This window comes from Coptis chinensis, unplaced genomic scaffold, assembly GCF_015680905.1.
Source record: "Coptis chinensis isolate HL-2020 unplaced genomic scaffold, ASM1568090v1 utg920_pilon_pilon, whole genome shotgun sequence".
NCBI lineage: Eukaryota > Viridiplantae > Streptophyta > Magnoliopsida > Ranunculales > Ranunculaceae > Coptis > Coptis chinensis.
Window position 1 is genome coordinate 11,012 of NW_028238193.1, and position 14,196 is coordinate 25,207.

Sequence of the window (14,196 nt, forward strand, 5' to 3'; positions counted from 1 at the left end):
TCTAATCCGAGTCCAACTCGAAATTGAGTCGGATTTTGAATTTATAATACCAAGTCCGGACTATGGATTTATGGATTTGAAATGTTAAAGTAGGACGAACAAAAATCGGGTTTTAGCCCATCAGGCTTGGGCTAACCCGACCCAACTTCCACCCGGCTTCTCTACTTCTATTACTCTACCACCAGCCAACGGACAAAACAATGAAAACACCACGCGAAAGAAACGATAAAACATATGATTGGGTCTTGCCATCGAAAGTTATGTGTTGTCAATTACTTTATGCACCATTCTAAGCAGCTCGAATAAATGCCAAGATTAATTCAATTTTGGCGTTATGACGCGTGGAAGCATCACATTAATTTAGAAGATTAAGATGAAGATGATACAAACTTATGTACGTTGTTAGAGTGGGGAAAAAAAACGGCTACCAGTCAACTTAATTTGGTGTGTTTATTAGGATTTCAAGCGCCCTCGTGTGACCAATCACCAGTGAGGCAATGACCATATTGAACGAAGACCTCACTTTTGTTTTGGGTGAGTATGACTTGATTGTGTCCTTTACAATGGCCACTTGATGATTAGATACCTAGGAAAACGCCGTTGAAATATTGAACCACTTACGAGAAAAACAAAGTAGCTCACCACTTCATTCAACACAAAAATCTTGAAAATGAACCACATCACATGTACAGGGGAGTCCAACTTCTACGTTCAAAAACCGAAATTTATTAAATTTCAACTCTTATTATATTCGGAATTTCAAATGATTTCAGAATTTCAAATGATTTCGACTCTATATTCGGAATTCAATTTTTTTGAAAAACCGAAATTCCAGACAGAACTCCAGAGTTTCGTTCGGAATCACGAACTATGGGTGATCCCAAAGGAACTAAATTTCCGAATGTTTAATGAAATTTTCGTTTTCACTGGCCATCGAAAGTTTATGTGTAAGGAACATTACATTACTAGTTTTGTTGATTTTTAAAAATTGTATGAAATTTAATGATTTTTTGTTTTAGAAGAATATATTTTATTTCACTGGGCATCGAAAATTTATGCATAAGGAACATTTCATTACTAGTTTTGTTGATTTAAATAAAATTTTGAAATTTTTATGATTTTTACTATGTTTTTTTTTTAAATAATATATATATTTTTAAAGGCTAAATCTATAGTGCGCAGAACGTATTTAATGTGGACCACTCATCCACAGGAGGTGCGTGTGTACTGCATCACAAAGTACTGATCCAAAGGCCCCTACATCCTGCACACGATACATCTCGCGCACTGAAGACATGCTCATTTTTAAATATTTAGCAACAAATTGAGCTGCAAGACCTTTTTAAACATCAAACAAAATCCTTTTAAACCACATATTCATTTGAACATGCAGTCATCATATTGTTGTCAATTACTTTATGCACCATTCTAAGCAGCTCAAATGTTTCAGATGTTAAAAAACCAAGTAGGACGAAACAGTGTTAGTTAACAACATGTGTTTTTTTGCGTTTCTTCACCTTCTATCTGTTTCTCCTACACATAAATCTCCACTCCCAAACCTCACCATTGGAGACACTCTAGTAACGTCAACACAAACATGTTTACTTTCAAACCAGTTATAAATTAAATCAACATATCTGCCAGTCGGAGCGTCAATCTACCCTCTATAGGGTTTGTAAGGAAGTTCATTGGAGCCTCCTTTTTCACCTGTATACCAACCCGCCAAACCACGTCATACACAAGTAACAGAACATCTCTCGTATGGTCACGTCTGCATGGTCACCATCTGTATACAAATGAATCATGAGCCGGTAATGGAGGATGACACAATATTCAATCGGACACATACGATGTTCAATATATAACTTCCATAGGAATAACCGCCATGAGAAAGTCTTTCGTATGCTCAAACCTTAAACAATCAATCTAATAACTCAAATTCTCTCTCAAAATCTATAATAATCTATGCAAAATATGTTTTCCGCCAACACATGTTGTGGTTTAGAGGAAACAAAAACGTTTAAAAATAAAGTATTGAGATCAGTATCGGGAAGATAAAGTTGTAGTTCAGCAAAGACAGTTTCATAATCATCACCTATATATAAGAATACTATTGTGGGTTCTAAGAATGTGATTCTGAAATTCTCTAGACTGGACTCGGGACGCTACAAAAGCAATACTGTTGAGGTCTGATGCACAATAAAATGCCAAAACCACTGTCTAGCAAAGGAAAGAGTAGACAAACGCCATTGCAGATCTTCACAGTAATGCTATGAAGAGTCGAGCGGAGTCCATGGTCATAAAGATTATTTATTTAAAGCCCAGTCCACGAGTGTTAATAGCCCAATCTGTTTCCCTCCCGCTCCTTTTGCGATTTGCACTTGAGTTGATTTGAAGTCCTCTCTCAGGTTTCAAAATTGTGGAGGCGGCCTTATTAATTATTACTGCATCCATCGTTAAATAGAGGCTTCAGGTGAGAACGTGTTTGTTTTTTTGATTATTTATAATTTTTAATCCTGTCCCACATTTTAATTTCGCAAACAAGGTTTGATTGTAAGTATTATTTCGAATCAAGGTAACTAATTGGTGTAGAGTCCACACATTATCGTCAGATGAATCGATTGGAATTGATTTTTTCCATCAATTTGCAAGCACCTTCACAGATGAACAATAGTGCTTATAGGTCAAAACCCGTTATATATCGACATTGTTTACTTTTTTAGTTATTTACTATTTCATCTCAGTGTCATGGAACAAGAAAATTACGAGGAAAGCGGCAAAGTTGTTTCTTCTGATGCAAAGAAAGATATTGCTTCATCTCCAGCGTCTATTCAGAGCCAAGATTTTGTATGTAGTTTTGCATCACCAACTCCAGAGAAAACAGCCCACTCGTCAAGGAGTAAGAACCAACGGACTGCCTTACCCGTGAGGGCACTGAAACAACTTTCTAAAGCATATCAGAATGCCAATGATGCTATTGAAGATGAAACGGTTGAACCGCAAAATAGCATTGCCGAAAATGAACAAGTTAAAGTCTCAGATGCTATAACGGAAGTTGGAAAAGTGGAATTACCTGAGAAGTGGGTACCCCGAAACTTCTTCTTTTCTATAAGAACATCTTGGACTTCATGCTAACAATAAACTCTCTCTCTTGTTGTAACAGATATAAGATACTAGCTGAGTTCTTTGACCGTATATATACTTCTACCAGGCTGCTTAGTTTGCATAAGAAGCTGCCTACTTTTCAAAATATTTGCACTGTGGTGAAAGTAATCACAAAAAGGTAAGTGAAAACTAGAAAGTCCCTTCGAGGTAGGAAATATTTATTAATCCTTTTTTGTTTGATCTCATTGTTAACTTTTATAGGGTTTGACTTATCACATCATCCTTTCGACTGTGATCACATGAACTCCCCATAATATGGTGTTATGCGTGCTACTGTATACATTTAAATGTGTCAGTTGGGTGTGGTATTTCATCTCGCCTCTCTATCTTTCTCTCTTTTGTTTCTGACTGAATAGTTCTTTGTTCTTTCAGAATATTATCCTACAACCATCTTGCACAGATGAAATATGTGTTTCCAGAAGCCATTCAAATAGAGATACATTCACAAGATCTCTGCATGACTCCAGACATGAAAATTACGTTGCTATTTGATGTTGTAGAAGTTCATCCTAACCAATCACCGTTTAAGGCCCTACGTCAAGTTTTTCATGAGAGGCTATTAGATTTCTTTAAGATCCATTCTGAGGTATTTTTTTTCTTCTTCTCCTTTTGAATTGATTGCTGCGTGAGGACTAGTTTGGTCGATTGAAATTTGTTCCTAGGACTTTTTAACTGTTACCACTAAAATGGATTGTTATTTGTGAGAAAAGAAACGATTGACCAAAATGTTTTGCTTGTATAACGATACCCTCATACCCACATAGAAGATCACATGTGATGTCCTTGTATCAGTTTGGAACCTCTAATGATACAATGATAAATTCTTGTTTTGTCAAAAAAACTAAAGGGATCTTGCTTTTGTGTGTTTTGTGATCAGAGCTGTGACATCCCAGAGGCCATGCTACCAGAGCCATTTAGCCAAAGAAATCACACTGCTTTACCATGGTCCATGTCTCCAAATTTTTTGCTCAAATCTCACACAGCCCCCATTGAGTGTGAGCCATTACTAGTATCGTCACTTGGACAATCCATCAGAAAACACTTTTCTCAGAAGATAGCTGTCCCTGAAACAGAAAAAACTGAACTGCTAGCATCCGCTGTTCCTCCCTTCTCACATATCTTATGTTCCCAATCCTCCAATTCAAGAGCTACTGAAAGTCCTCTCGTGAAGCTTGCCCAGCATCCTCATGCTTTGACAGTGGAAACACCAGCACAACCAACACCAGCAAAGAGATTTTTTCCAAGCTCTGATGAGAAGGTACACACTGAGACTAGGGTGTTGGGTCATGCGACTGCAAAGAAATCCCTGGATTTTTCTTCAATTGAAGGTGTTTCAAGCTCTGTGGTTGCCGAGTCCAGAGGCTACTTGGATAATAGCATTCAGACTGCATTAGCAGAGAACAATCTGGCATATGACAAAGTAAATGCATCTCCTTCTGCATTTCCCCAAATGGTACTCTCTGTCTTTCTATTTACCCTTATTATAGTTTTGAAGTTGCTGCTCCTCTCACCTGGCTGATTTGGCTAGTGAGACATTTGGATAGGATTCTGCGAGTCCAGTAACTCTATAGCGTAAACAAGTCCTGATATCGAAAAGATTTCTTAACCCAGGACGAGTCAGCCTCAGTTTATCAAGTTAATTTGAGCTTTGAAACACAGAGATGATTCCTTGATTCTTATTATGTTTGTGCCCTAATGATTTCAGAATTATATTCTTTACAGGTAGAAGAGTATAAGAACCACATGATGAATCAGACTGGTCCCGCCAAACGCCAACAGATGCTTGCTTCCTTGCCTGATCTTGTTAGTATGGTCCAAAACATATTTAAATCTGCCAACTGCTCTTTTATCACAAAACAGGAGCTTGTGCAAAAGATAATCACAAAGAATCTGGATATTGTTGAGAGAAGTATGTATCACCTATTGGTTTATTATTAATGTTTGGTTGAGTGTTTATTTCTTTTTGTGTATCTTTTATTTCTATATTTATCTATAAGTAAGATTGCATGTTTGCTCAATTTACTGTTTAGGGTTTGTTGAAGAACAGCTTGAACTTTTGGAAGAGTTAGTTCCAGATTGGATTTTCCGGGAGTTGGCAGGTAGCGATGATGTTCTATACAGGTACGCACATTACTTTATTTGATGGATTAACTCATTAAAGATGGTGTGGTTTGTGGTTTTGATTGCTTCTTCATCATTTCCTAGCTGTGTGCCTGCCCATGCATTCCACCTCTCCTCATTTTTAGCTCCGTATTTCTCATGTCGTATTTATAAACTATATTGAGCATGATAATGAAATTATGAATTTTAACCCGTGGATATTTGATCTCATTTGACTCAACATATGTTCAGCCATATCACATCCTTCTCCCACAATTTTGGGTTTCCTCCAAAACAACATATTTTATACTTTAATGAAAGAGTGGTTACCCATTAGTCTATTACTAAGATCCAGTTTTGATCTATAGTAGCAAAGCTTCTTATATCTTGGTTTTCAATATCTAAAAATCTAACTCATGATTAATGAAAATGAAATCATGTCTTGAATCTTGATTGGGATTAAATATCTATTCATATATCCGAGTTGATTTTGGAATGATTTAAAGAAATATGTCGGTATGTATGCTCTTCAGTTTGTACTTTGTAAACTTGCATATTATTGGTTTTGAAACTTTTATGAATTAAATGGAAGAAGCTTAGTTAAAAATTGTTTGTTTTGAGCGAATGGTTTTCTTCATTATATTGTTGTTGATACTATAATCCATATATGCTTAGCTTGGGTAAGTTGTTAGCTAGATACTTATAATTCAACTTTTCTTGGGCTTGTGCAGCATTAGGAGAGTATCATATATGGAGTCTGTTCTTGCAAAGATTTCAAAAGCTGTGTGAGGGAGGCATATATTCTCATCACTTTTCTCTTTCCCGGTCAAGTCACTTGTGAAGTACACGAGGGATGAAAGTTTATGCCTCAGATATTCGTCATGGTAGTCAACAGATTTGGTGTGTTCCATTTCCATTGGTCTGGGGGGGTGCCATTATGACAAAACACCATTAGGATCAAATGAAGGTAGAGGACGATTTGATCAGTCTCATTTGCTTGGATGTTAAATGACATTGCTTATGCTTTGTAGATAAAAATCCAATGTCTATCACTTTGTTGGCTTTTGAGTCGTTGTCCTTGAGAATCTCTGCCAAAATCATTTGGAATTTGTGTTGTCTCTCCTCTTTTTCATTGAAGGTAAAATTACGTACGCCCTGTTTGATTGCAAGTAATTTTTTTTTTTTTTTAGAAATGCATATACTGGTTTTTATTATGCTTGGGAAATTTGTCATATCATGTTATATGATTAGAAGAACTTAAAGGCTAACAGAAAAGAAGCATAAATATTAAAGAGAAACACAAAAGTCAGTAACTCGAGGACCAAGCTCAGTGGAGGACTTGCAGGGCAGATTTTAAGTCCAAAACAAGTTTGTTCACTCAGTAGAATCCTCCGTTTTATGAGTTTGCAACAACAACTTGGTTGTTTGTATGTCACGAGTGATGTCACGTTACTGCTAGTTCATTTGTAAACCCAAGGCACTATCTCAATTCTGTTTCGTTGAGTACGAAGTAAAATGGATAAGTGATTCATTTTAGTTAACCTTATCTATGGTTTGACAGTCCTAAAAACCCACGTCTCTCTCTATATATATAGGTATATTCACACTTGAGTGTCACAAGAGTCCTCGTTTCTATTTACAAGGACAACAATGCCGACACCATCACCGTCACCTTCTTCATCACAGATGCATCATCCTCAAACCATCTTAGAAGCAGCACGCCCTTTTCTCCGTGGAGAGCTCGAAACCATCGATCCGAAGCTACCCGCTCTTGTTTCCGTCCTCCGTTCAGTTGGTGCAGGCGAGTGTTGGCACAAGCATGGTAGTTTTCTCGACCACCTTGTCGATATTTATCGTATTCTAAAGCTATGGAACTCCCCCGACTCCGTCTCTCTATGTGGCCTTTTCCATTCTGCCTACTCCAACTCCTATGTCAACCTCGCTATTTTTGATCCTTCTACCGGCCGTGACACTGTTCGCAATCACGTTGGTGACACTGCAGAGCGCTTGATTCATCTCTTCTGCATTGTTCCTCGCCAAACTCTCATCCATGATGATCTTCTTTTCCATTATACTGATTTAGAACTTGTCCAACACCTCAAGTCTTCTGAGATATCCCTTAGTAACGCAAAAGAGAAGGGTGTTTTTGATTCAATAGAAGGGTGGCGGAAGAGACTGCAATCCCTTGTTCCTCATCAAGGAATTTATGTGAAGCACATAAAGACTGGTGAGGACGTCTTAGTCTCTAGAAGGATTGTGGCTGTGTTTCTACTAATGACTATGGCTGATTTTAGCGACCAGCTCTTTGGTTTTCAAGATATTCTGTTTGATAACGAAAATGGCCGGCTTCAGTTCTCTGGAAACAACTACTCTGCTCTGTGGCCTGGAGATGGGAAACCAGGTCTTTGGATGAATTCGATATCTAGGATGGGTGCTTTGTATACTCTGATAGCAAGAGAAGAAGAGATATTCATTGAAGAGAGGAAAAGGGCCGGTGGTGAATCAAGTGATGATAGAGATGAAGAGACTGAGCTAGTGATTCCACCTGTTTTTGAAAACTGTACTAAGGTCTTGGATGCTGAAGACCAGATAATTGCAAGGGACTTATATTGGGAAGCTGTTTGTGATGGTGGTAAGACTAAAAGAGGGTTGGAGAGAAGTGAGGAGCTGTTAGTGAGGTGTATAGAGAAGAACCCATTTGTTGGGGAGCCTCATGTCGTTTTGGGTCAGGTGTACTTGACAAAAGGGATGTTTGATGAAGCTGAGAGAGAGGCTGAAAAGGGACTCACCCTTATTTTGGAGTGGGGAAGCCCTTGGGATAAGAGGACGTCTTGGGAAGGGTGGATTGCTTGGGCTAGGGTCTTGGTGATGAAGGCGAAAGAGAAGTCATGGCCTCAGCAGTCTTGGGGGATTCTGAATCTAGGATTAGTGAGGTAAATCTCCTTTCTGGAAACAGACACAAGCTTGCCTGAGCCACTAATGTTTAGTTTCTTTCTGTAGCACTTCAGCTCATGGAATTTCATTCTCTTTGGAAAAGTTCACATTGATTTTAAATGAAATGTATTAAGAGCATCTCTAGGTGGTGGAGGGATCAAGTGGGTCATGTTTGAGGCAATTATTGCAAACAATGACCAACTCTAAGTGGAGCGCACACAAATTCTTACTACAGTCGCCTCAGGTTTTTTTTTAAAACAAACAAACAGACAAACCCATTGCACTATGTCGCCCTAAGTTGAAAAAGGGAAAAAACAAAACAAAATCATGCCACACTCCTATTGTATATTGGGAATGCCACGTTTCATCTACATCCTAAACAACAAATTTGTCTCCACCTAGAAATAGGTTTTGCTGAAATTCCTAATGGTGGAGAAAAATTGATATTTATGCCTCCACCAAGAGATGCTCTAATATTGTAGACCAAAACAACTCTTGGAAATATCTATACATACTAAAATTTCTAATAAGCTCAAAATGGTTTTGCGCAAATTAATACCATATCTTTTTTGGCCATTGCAAATAGTTTTCCATCAATGTTCCATTCCATTAAATATGCCATAATAGCTTCTGAAAGACGATCTGTAGTGTGAGGCGCATCTACCTTCACAAAGTTTAGTATCCTCTTATACAACTTCCAGTATTTATCAATATAATGAGCAGTCGAGGACATATACCGGAGATTTTGGCAAGAGATCCACAAATCTGAAGTAATACTGATTCTACTACCAATATTTTTTAGTTATGTTAACGCTTATTTGGGATAATTATTTATGTTAGTGTGTTGGATTATAATTACCCAACACATATTTATTGTATTTATAATGTGCACACCTTGAAATAGTTGTTTTATAGTGGTTATTGTGGTATTAATGATATTGGAGCCTCTTATAAGACATTTCTAGTAGAATACTTCTTATAAGAAGCAAAAAACAAACTAAAATCACTAGGCCACATATTATAAGAGGTTATAATACCTCAAGGTCTTAAAACAAATGGCCCCTCAGAGCATTTTTCTAGGTGGTAGTATAACCTGTATTTTTCTTCATATTTGAAGGAAAAGTTTGAAATTTTTCGGAATTCCATCTCTAGGTGGCTTCAAATCCGGTCGCATCACTTACTTGTTCGCATTATTGTTTGCAAATCTGACAATTTGGATGTGGATGCGGAGCCACTCTTAATGTCGCGTGTTATTTTATTTTTTACTTTTGGAATGGTTGCGCGCCACTCCTAATGTCGCGTGGGTTGTTTTGGAATTGTACATGGGCGACACTCCAACTGTCGCGCGACAGTGGTAATGTCGCGTGGGTTGTTTTTTGCTAATCGAATTTACGACCATCTAGAATTGGTCGAAATTTGCGATCAGCTTCTTAAAAAAAAAAATTTCAAATTTGAAGAGTATACTACCAAGACCTAGAAATACATTGTTGAATTTGAACTTGGTAAAAAAAAAAAAAAAAATTATAATGTGTTACATCAAAGTAATTACATATTTTCTGCAAGTGTTTTATAATGTGTGTATAATAACCTAGGCGCTCCCATTTCCGCTCTAGCCTTCACCATCTGGTGACTAAGCACTGCCCCACCATTATAATTAGCAATAATTTTCCTTCTCAAGTCCAATAGAGAACACGAGCACGTGCCCCATAAAAAGAGCGGGAAACAAAAAGTTGAAACGACCCAGTAAATCTTGAGCGTCTAAATAATCGTCGGCCTTAAATGATCCAAGTCATCAATCCATAGGCGCGAAATGATTAGTGTTTAGGCGCCAAACTCAAAATCCAAAAACATTTCACCCAACTTATTAAACAAACCGCTTACCCTTTCTCACTTCCAAATTCCAAACCATCTCTCAAAATAATGGCTCGAGCAAGATCGACGAATCCTCCAAGAACAAGAAAGAGGGTTGAAGCTGAAACCGACACCAACAGTACCAGTAACTCTCTCAAACGTGCCAAAGATGGAAGTGCTTTCACCCGATGGTAATAATCTTTCTTCTCCTTAAATAAAACTTCAACCTTTATCTGTTAATATATATATTTTTTTGCAGTGAAGAGTGTAATAGAGATGTAGCGGTGGTGCTTATAGATATGCACAGTTGCAGCCAAGAATCTAAACTCAGAATGAAAATGGGTCTCTACTTATTCACTACTGCTCTAGTAATTTCTTTTCCATTGTTGTTGAATTTTGTCTAAAAAATTGTCCGTTTTTCTCTCTCCACAGAACTTCAGGTGATTGAAAGAGCTGAAGAAGCTAAAAAGGCAACTGAAAGGTAATTAATTTTTCTGTAAAGATTAAAAAAATGAACACTCCATTATATGCTCTGATTTGGTGGTGTTTGAAGAAATGTCAGTAAGAAGAGAGTTGGGAAACCAGCAGCATCCAAAGGAAAGAGGACTAAGAAATCAACTGACCCAAACATGCCAAAGCGTCCTCCAACTGCCTACTTCCTTTTCATGTATGTATAATAACAATCAAATATTACGTTTACGAACAAACTTGCTTCTTGGTTTACAATCCCCCCCTTCTTTTTCTTAATGTAGGGATGACTTCAGAAAATCATACAAGGAAGCACATCCTGAGAATAATAAAGTTACTGTGGTATGTATAACTTTCCATTTATTGTTTTTACATGAACTATTAATTGTTGGTACACTTGAATTGATTCTTCTGGTTTTACTAAAATTAAGGTTTCAAAGGAGGCTGGTGAGAAGTGGAAAAGCATGGAAGAGGAAGTATGTTAAACTTACTGGATTTGTTTGATGGTCTTTGTGTTATCAGATTCTACATATATAATGTATTGTTTACTGTATTGTAATCAGGAGAAGAAAGTGTATCTGGATAGAGCTGCAGAGCTGAAGGAAGAGTATGAGAAGATTATTGAAAAACTCAATGCTGAAAATGAAGATGGAAAAGTAAAGACATTGTTCATGCATTTCAAATAATTCTATTAAATATGTAATTCATCTCCTATTTTTGAAAGCTAATGCTGTTTTGTATATTTTTGTTTCCTCAACAGGAGGAAGTAGTAGAGTTGGATAATGACGAAGAGTGTGCTCCACAAGAGGAAGAAATGGAGACAGAGAAAGGGGAAGAATGCATTCAGCAGGAGGGAGAAGCGGGTTTAGAGAAAGGGGAAAAAAGTGATCAACAGGAGGAAGTTGAAGAGTTAGAGAAAGCGGAAGAGTAATTGGGCTAGTAATGAAGATTTGTTTAGATATTAGAAGATACAAGTCTGCCTGGTTATCAGTAGAATGAACCCAAGGTCCTTTACTCTTGCCTTTTTGAATGCTTCTTTTGTAAATCTTGGATCTACTTTTCAATCTGAGCTAGTTGAATGTCTTATGGATATGCATGTTGTAGACTTTAGTTAGCGAACTCCATGAGTTAAAGTTGGTTTAACTGTCATCGTTTGTGCTTTGTCTGAAATGGAATGAAATTTAGTCTTTCTAGTTTTGCAGCATCACACAATATGCATATGAGGTGTAATTGCTGGTTTGAATGTTTCCAATTCTGAGTGTGCTCCACTGAATGATGCACTAAATGCTGATGTTGTACATCAAAATCTTGAAGCTGAATACTAATATATGAACTGTTATTAATAAAATTAGAAGGCAAAGGATTACAATTGTTATAGTTAAACAATACTACCCTCTGACTATTACTATACTATATAATAAGCTTTAAAATGGCATGAGTGTGCACACTTGCTAGTTGAGTCAGCTTCTTACTGGCTCAATGTCTATCCTTCTTCCCCTGCAAGGTGGCATAGGCTTCCCACACAAACACTGATTATGGGCATAAGCAGCCACAGGAAATATGTTGAAGGGCCTACCTTGTGGAATCTGTCCACAAAGTTTGTTTGCCCTGAAGTTTGCATGTCTGAGGTTTTTTAGTTCCAGCAGGCTGTCTGGGATTTTCCCAGTTAGTCCGTTGATTGACACGTCCAACCATTGTACCTTCTGCAACTGACCTAAACTAGGAGGAAGAGATCCTTTTATCTGGTTTCTTGAGATATCCAAATTTTCAAGTTCAATAAGATTTGAGATTGAACTTTGAATTTGGCCTGTGATCTTGTTGTTTGACATGTTGAGTGATTTCAGAACTGAACCTTTGCTGAATTCAGGAATACCTCCGGTAATTTGATTCTCTGAGATATCCAAAAGCTCCAAAAAGTTGCTTTTGCTGTTCTGTAATAACTTTGAGAGAGACCCATAGAGCTGATTGGAGTGAAGATCAATTGAGGAAATCCCATTCGGTAATACAATGTTTGAGATGTCAAGTTTCAATAGGTTGTTTGATAACTTGACATTTTGTACATTTGACATGGTTGTGAAGAAACTTGGAATTCCACCTGTAAAGTAGTTATCAGAGAGATCTATAGAGTTCAAAGAGCCTGGTTTCAGGAGGGTGGGAAGAGTTCCTCTTAGATTACAACCAGCAAGGTGGAGATCGGTTAGTCCTCTCCTTCTAACCCAATCTGGAACTGTTCCTAAATGGAGGTTGTTGTAGGATAAATCTAGAGACAGCAGAGAAGGGATACCTGTTGCGAAGGTAGCTGGCAAAGGATCTGAGAACCCATTCCTAGACAGATTCAAATACCAAAGATTTTCTAATCTTGATATTGATTCTGGAATGTGCCCTGATAGATGGTTAGCACTCACTGAAAGACTACTTAGGGATTTTAGATTGCCTATTTGATCTGGGATTCTTCCTGTTAGTTGGTTATGGCTCAAAGAGATGTCCAAAAGATGGGGTAAATTACATAGTGAACTCGGTATCTGTCCTGAAAATTGGTTATTTGAGAGATCAATAAATGTCAAGTTCTGAAACTTGCCTACGAAATCTGGTATAAAGCCTGATAACAGGTTGTAGCTAATATCAAAAGACTGCAAATAATGGAAGTTGCCAAAGATAGCTGGAATTCGACCTGTAAGGGAGTTTCTGGCTAAGTTTAGCTGGAGGAGATTGTGTAGGTTCCCTAAACTTGAAGGAATATATCCTTTCAAATGGTTACCACCTAATGAGAGGGTCTTAAGTGAAGCCAACTGACCTAGACTTGAAGGTATGGATCCTTCAAGAATGTTGTCCTCAAGGACAAGTTGAGTGAGGTGGACTAGCTTTGACAAAGTCTCAGGAATGCTTCCTCCAATTTGTTTCATTCCACTTATGACTAATGCCTCCAGGAACTGAAGTTCACCCAGTAAAGGTGACAATGTGCCCTTCATGTAAAGGGCACTGCTCCTATCTGAGGGTACTTGTAACTGTAACGCTACTATTCTCCCTGTCTTGGGATTACACTGAATGCCCTCCCAATCTCCTGCACAACAATCACTGCCAACCCATGACGAGAGAACACCTGTTGTGTCTTTTAGGATTTTGGCTTTGAAGCTGAGAAGAGCAGTTCTGTCCACTTCTGAGCAAGTTTTGGTTTGAGCTAAGGTATTTGTCAGCAGACTACAGAATGAAAAAATGAAGAGAAGTTTGAAAACCAAACTACAGTACTGCATTTTGTGAAGTGCAATCAGATTGTTGGCAAGTATTTTTTGAGTTCTAAGTCAGAACTTTAAAGAATATCTAATTTTCAGACAAAGAAGAAAAAAGCTATTTGGCCAGCACAAATGATTTGTTTCTTCACTTAGAAAGCAAGTACCCCATTATATATAGAACGAAATGAGTTGATAAAGAGCGGAAAAAGTTAAGAATGTCTGTTAAAAGTTTGAATATTGTGGTCACGAAATGGAGATCCTGTGCTACCTGAGGCTGTAATCCAACCCCACTCTGACTCTCTTTGGAGACCAATTGTGTTGGGTCCACTCATCCACTAATTATGGTGACTGGTACTATGTTGGAAAGAAACCACATGGTGAAATAAGGAAGCCAGAATTGGTTCTAAACATAACACCGGGAGCCACACGAACGTGAATTTTTATGTTG

The 14,196-nt window shown here is 37.7% G+C and overlaps 4 protein-coding genes across 5 annotated transcripts; 3 read left to right on the top strand and 1 right to left on the bottom strand.

Moving 5' to 3' along the window:
• The first annotated feature begins 1,955 nt into the window (after positions 1–1,955).
• Positions 1,956–6,475, top strand: LOC147472626 (CDT1-like protein b). The gene is made up of 8 exons (XM_086588461.1): positions 1,956–2,473; positions 2,745–3,080; positions 3,164–3,283; positions 3,538–3,751; positions 4,043–4,618; positions 4,888–5,074; positions 5,196–5,286; positions 5,997–6,475. The coding sequence occupies exons 2-8, from the start codon at positions 2,749–2,751 to the stop codon at positions 6,052–6,054; spliced, it is 1,578 nt and encodes a 525-aa protein (XP_086444587.1). The 5' UTR covers positions 1,956–2,473; positions 2,745–2,748; the 3' UTR covers positions 6,055–6,475.
• Positions 6,476–6,713: 238 nt separating this feature from the next.
• LOC147472627 (uncharacterized) lies at positions 6,714–8,337 on the top strand. Its single transcript, XM_086588433.1, has one exon. It carries the CDS (start codon positions 6,916–6,918, stop codon positions 8,200–8,202), a length of 1,287 nt encoding a protein of 428 aa, XP_086444559.1. The 5' UTR covers positions 6,714–6,915; the 3' UTR covers positions 8,203–8,337.
• Positions 8,338–9,968: 1,631 nt separating this feature from the next.
• LOC147472628 (high mobility group B protein 7-like) lies at positions 9,969–11,711 on the top strand. Of its 2 annotated transcripts, none has more exons than XM_086588434.1 (8): positions 9,969–10,241; positions 10,310–10,392; positions 10,483–10,531; positions 10,604–10,717; positions 10,803–10,860; positions 10,950–10,994; positions 11,082–11,174; positions 11,279–11,711. In XM_086588434.1, exons 1-8 carry the CDS (start codon positions 10,120–10,122, stop codon positions 11,447–11,449), a joined length of 735 nt encoding a protein of 244 aa, XP_086444560.1. In that variant the 5' UTR covers positions 9,969–10,119; the 3' UTR covers positions 11,450–11,711. The 2 variants fall into 2 exon arrangements, with proteins under 2 accessions (XP_086444560.1, XP_086444561.1); XM_086588435.1 differs by having other exon boundaries at positions 10,613–10,717.
• Positions 11,712–11,845: 134 nt separating this feature from the next.
• LOC147472629 (uncharacterized) lies at positions 11,846–13,919 on the bottom strand. Its single transcript, XM_086588432.1, has one exon. The coding sequence runs from the start codon at positions 13,767–13,769 to the stop codon at positions 11,979–11,981; it is 1,791 nt and encodes a 596-aa protein (XP_086444558.1). The 5' UTR covers positions 13,770–13,919; the 3' UTR covers positions 11,846–11,978.
• Between the last annotated feature and the right edge of the window lie 277 nt (positions 13,920–14,196).

Coding starts and splice junctions, on each gene's coding strand:
- LOC147472629 (XM_086588432.1), bottom strand. CDS start 13,769: ATGCAGTACTGTAGTTTGGTTTTCAAACTTCTCTTCATTTTTTCATTC.
- LOC147472626 (XM_086588461.1), top strand. CDS start 2,749: ATGGAACAAGAAAATTACGAGGAAAGCGGCAAAGTTGTTTCTTCTGAT. Junction 4,619..4,887: donor CTTCTGCATTTCCCCAAATG/GTACTCTCTGTC, acceptor TATTCTTTACAG/GTAGAAGAGTATAAGAACCA. Junction 5,287..5,996: donor AGCGATGATGTTCTATACAG/GTACGCACATTA, acceptor GGGCTTGTGCAG/CATTAGGAGAGTATCATATA.
- LOC147472627 (XM_086588433.1), top strand. CDS start 6,916: ATGCCGACACCATCACCGTCACCTTCTTCATCACAGATGCATCATCCT.
- LOC147472628 (XM_086588434.1), top strand. CDS start 10,120: ATGGCTCGAGCAAGATCGACGAATCCTCCAAGAACAAGAAAGAGGGTT. Junction 10,532..10,603: donor GCTAAAAAGGCAACTGAAAG/GTAATTAATTTT, acceptor TGGTGTTTGAAG/AAATGTCAGTAAGAAGAGAG. Junction 10,718..10,802: donor ACTGCCTACTTCCTTTTCAT/GTATGTATAATA, acceptor TTCTTAATGTAG/GGATGACTTCAGAAAATCAT.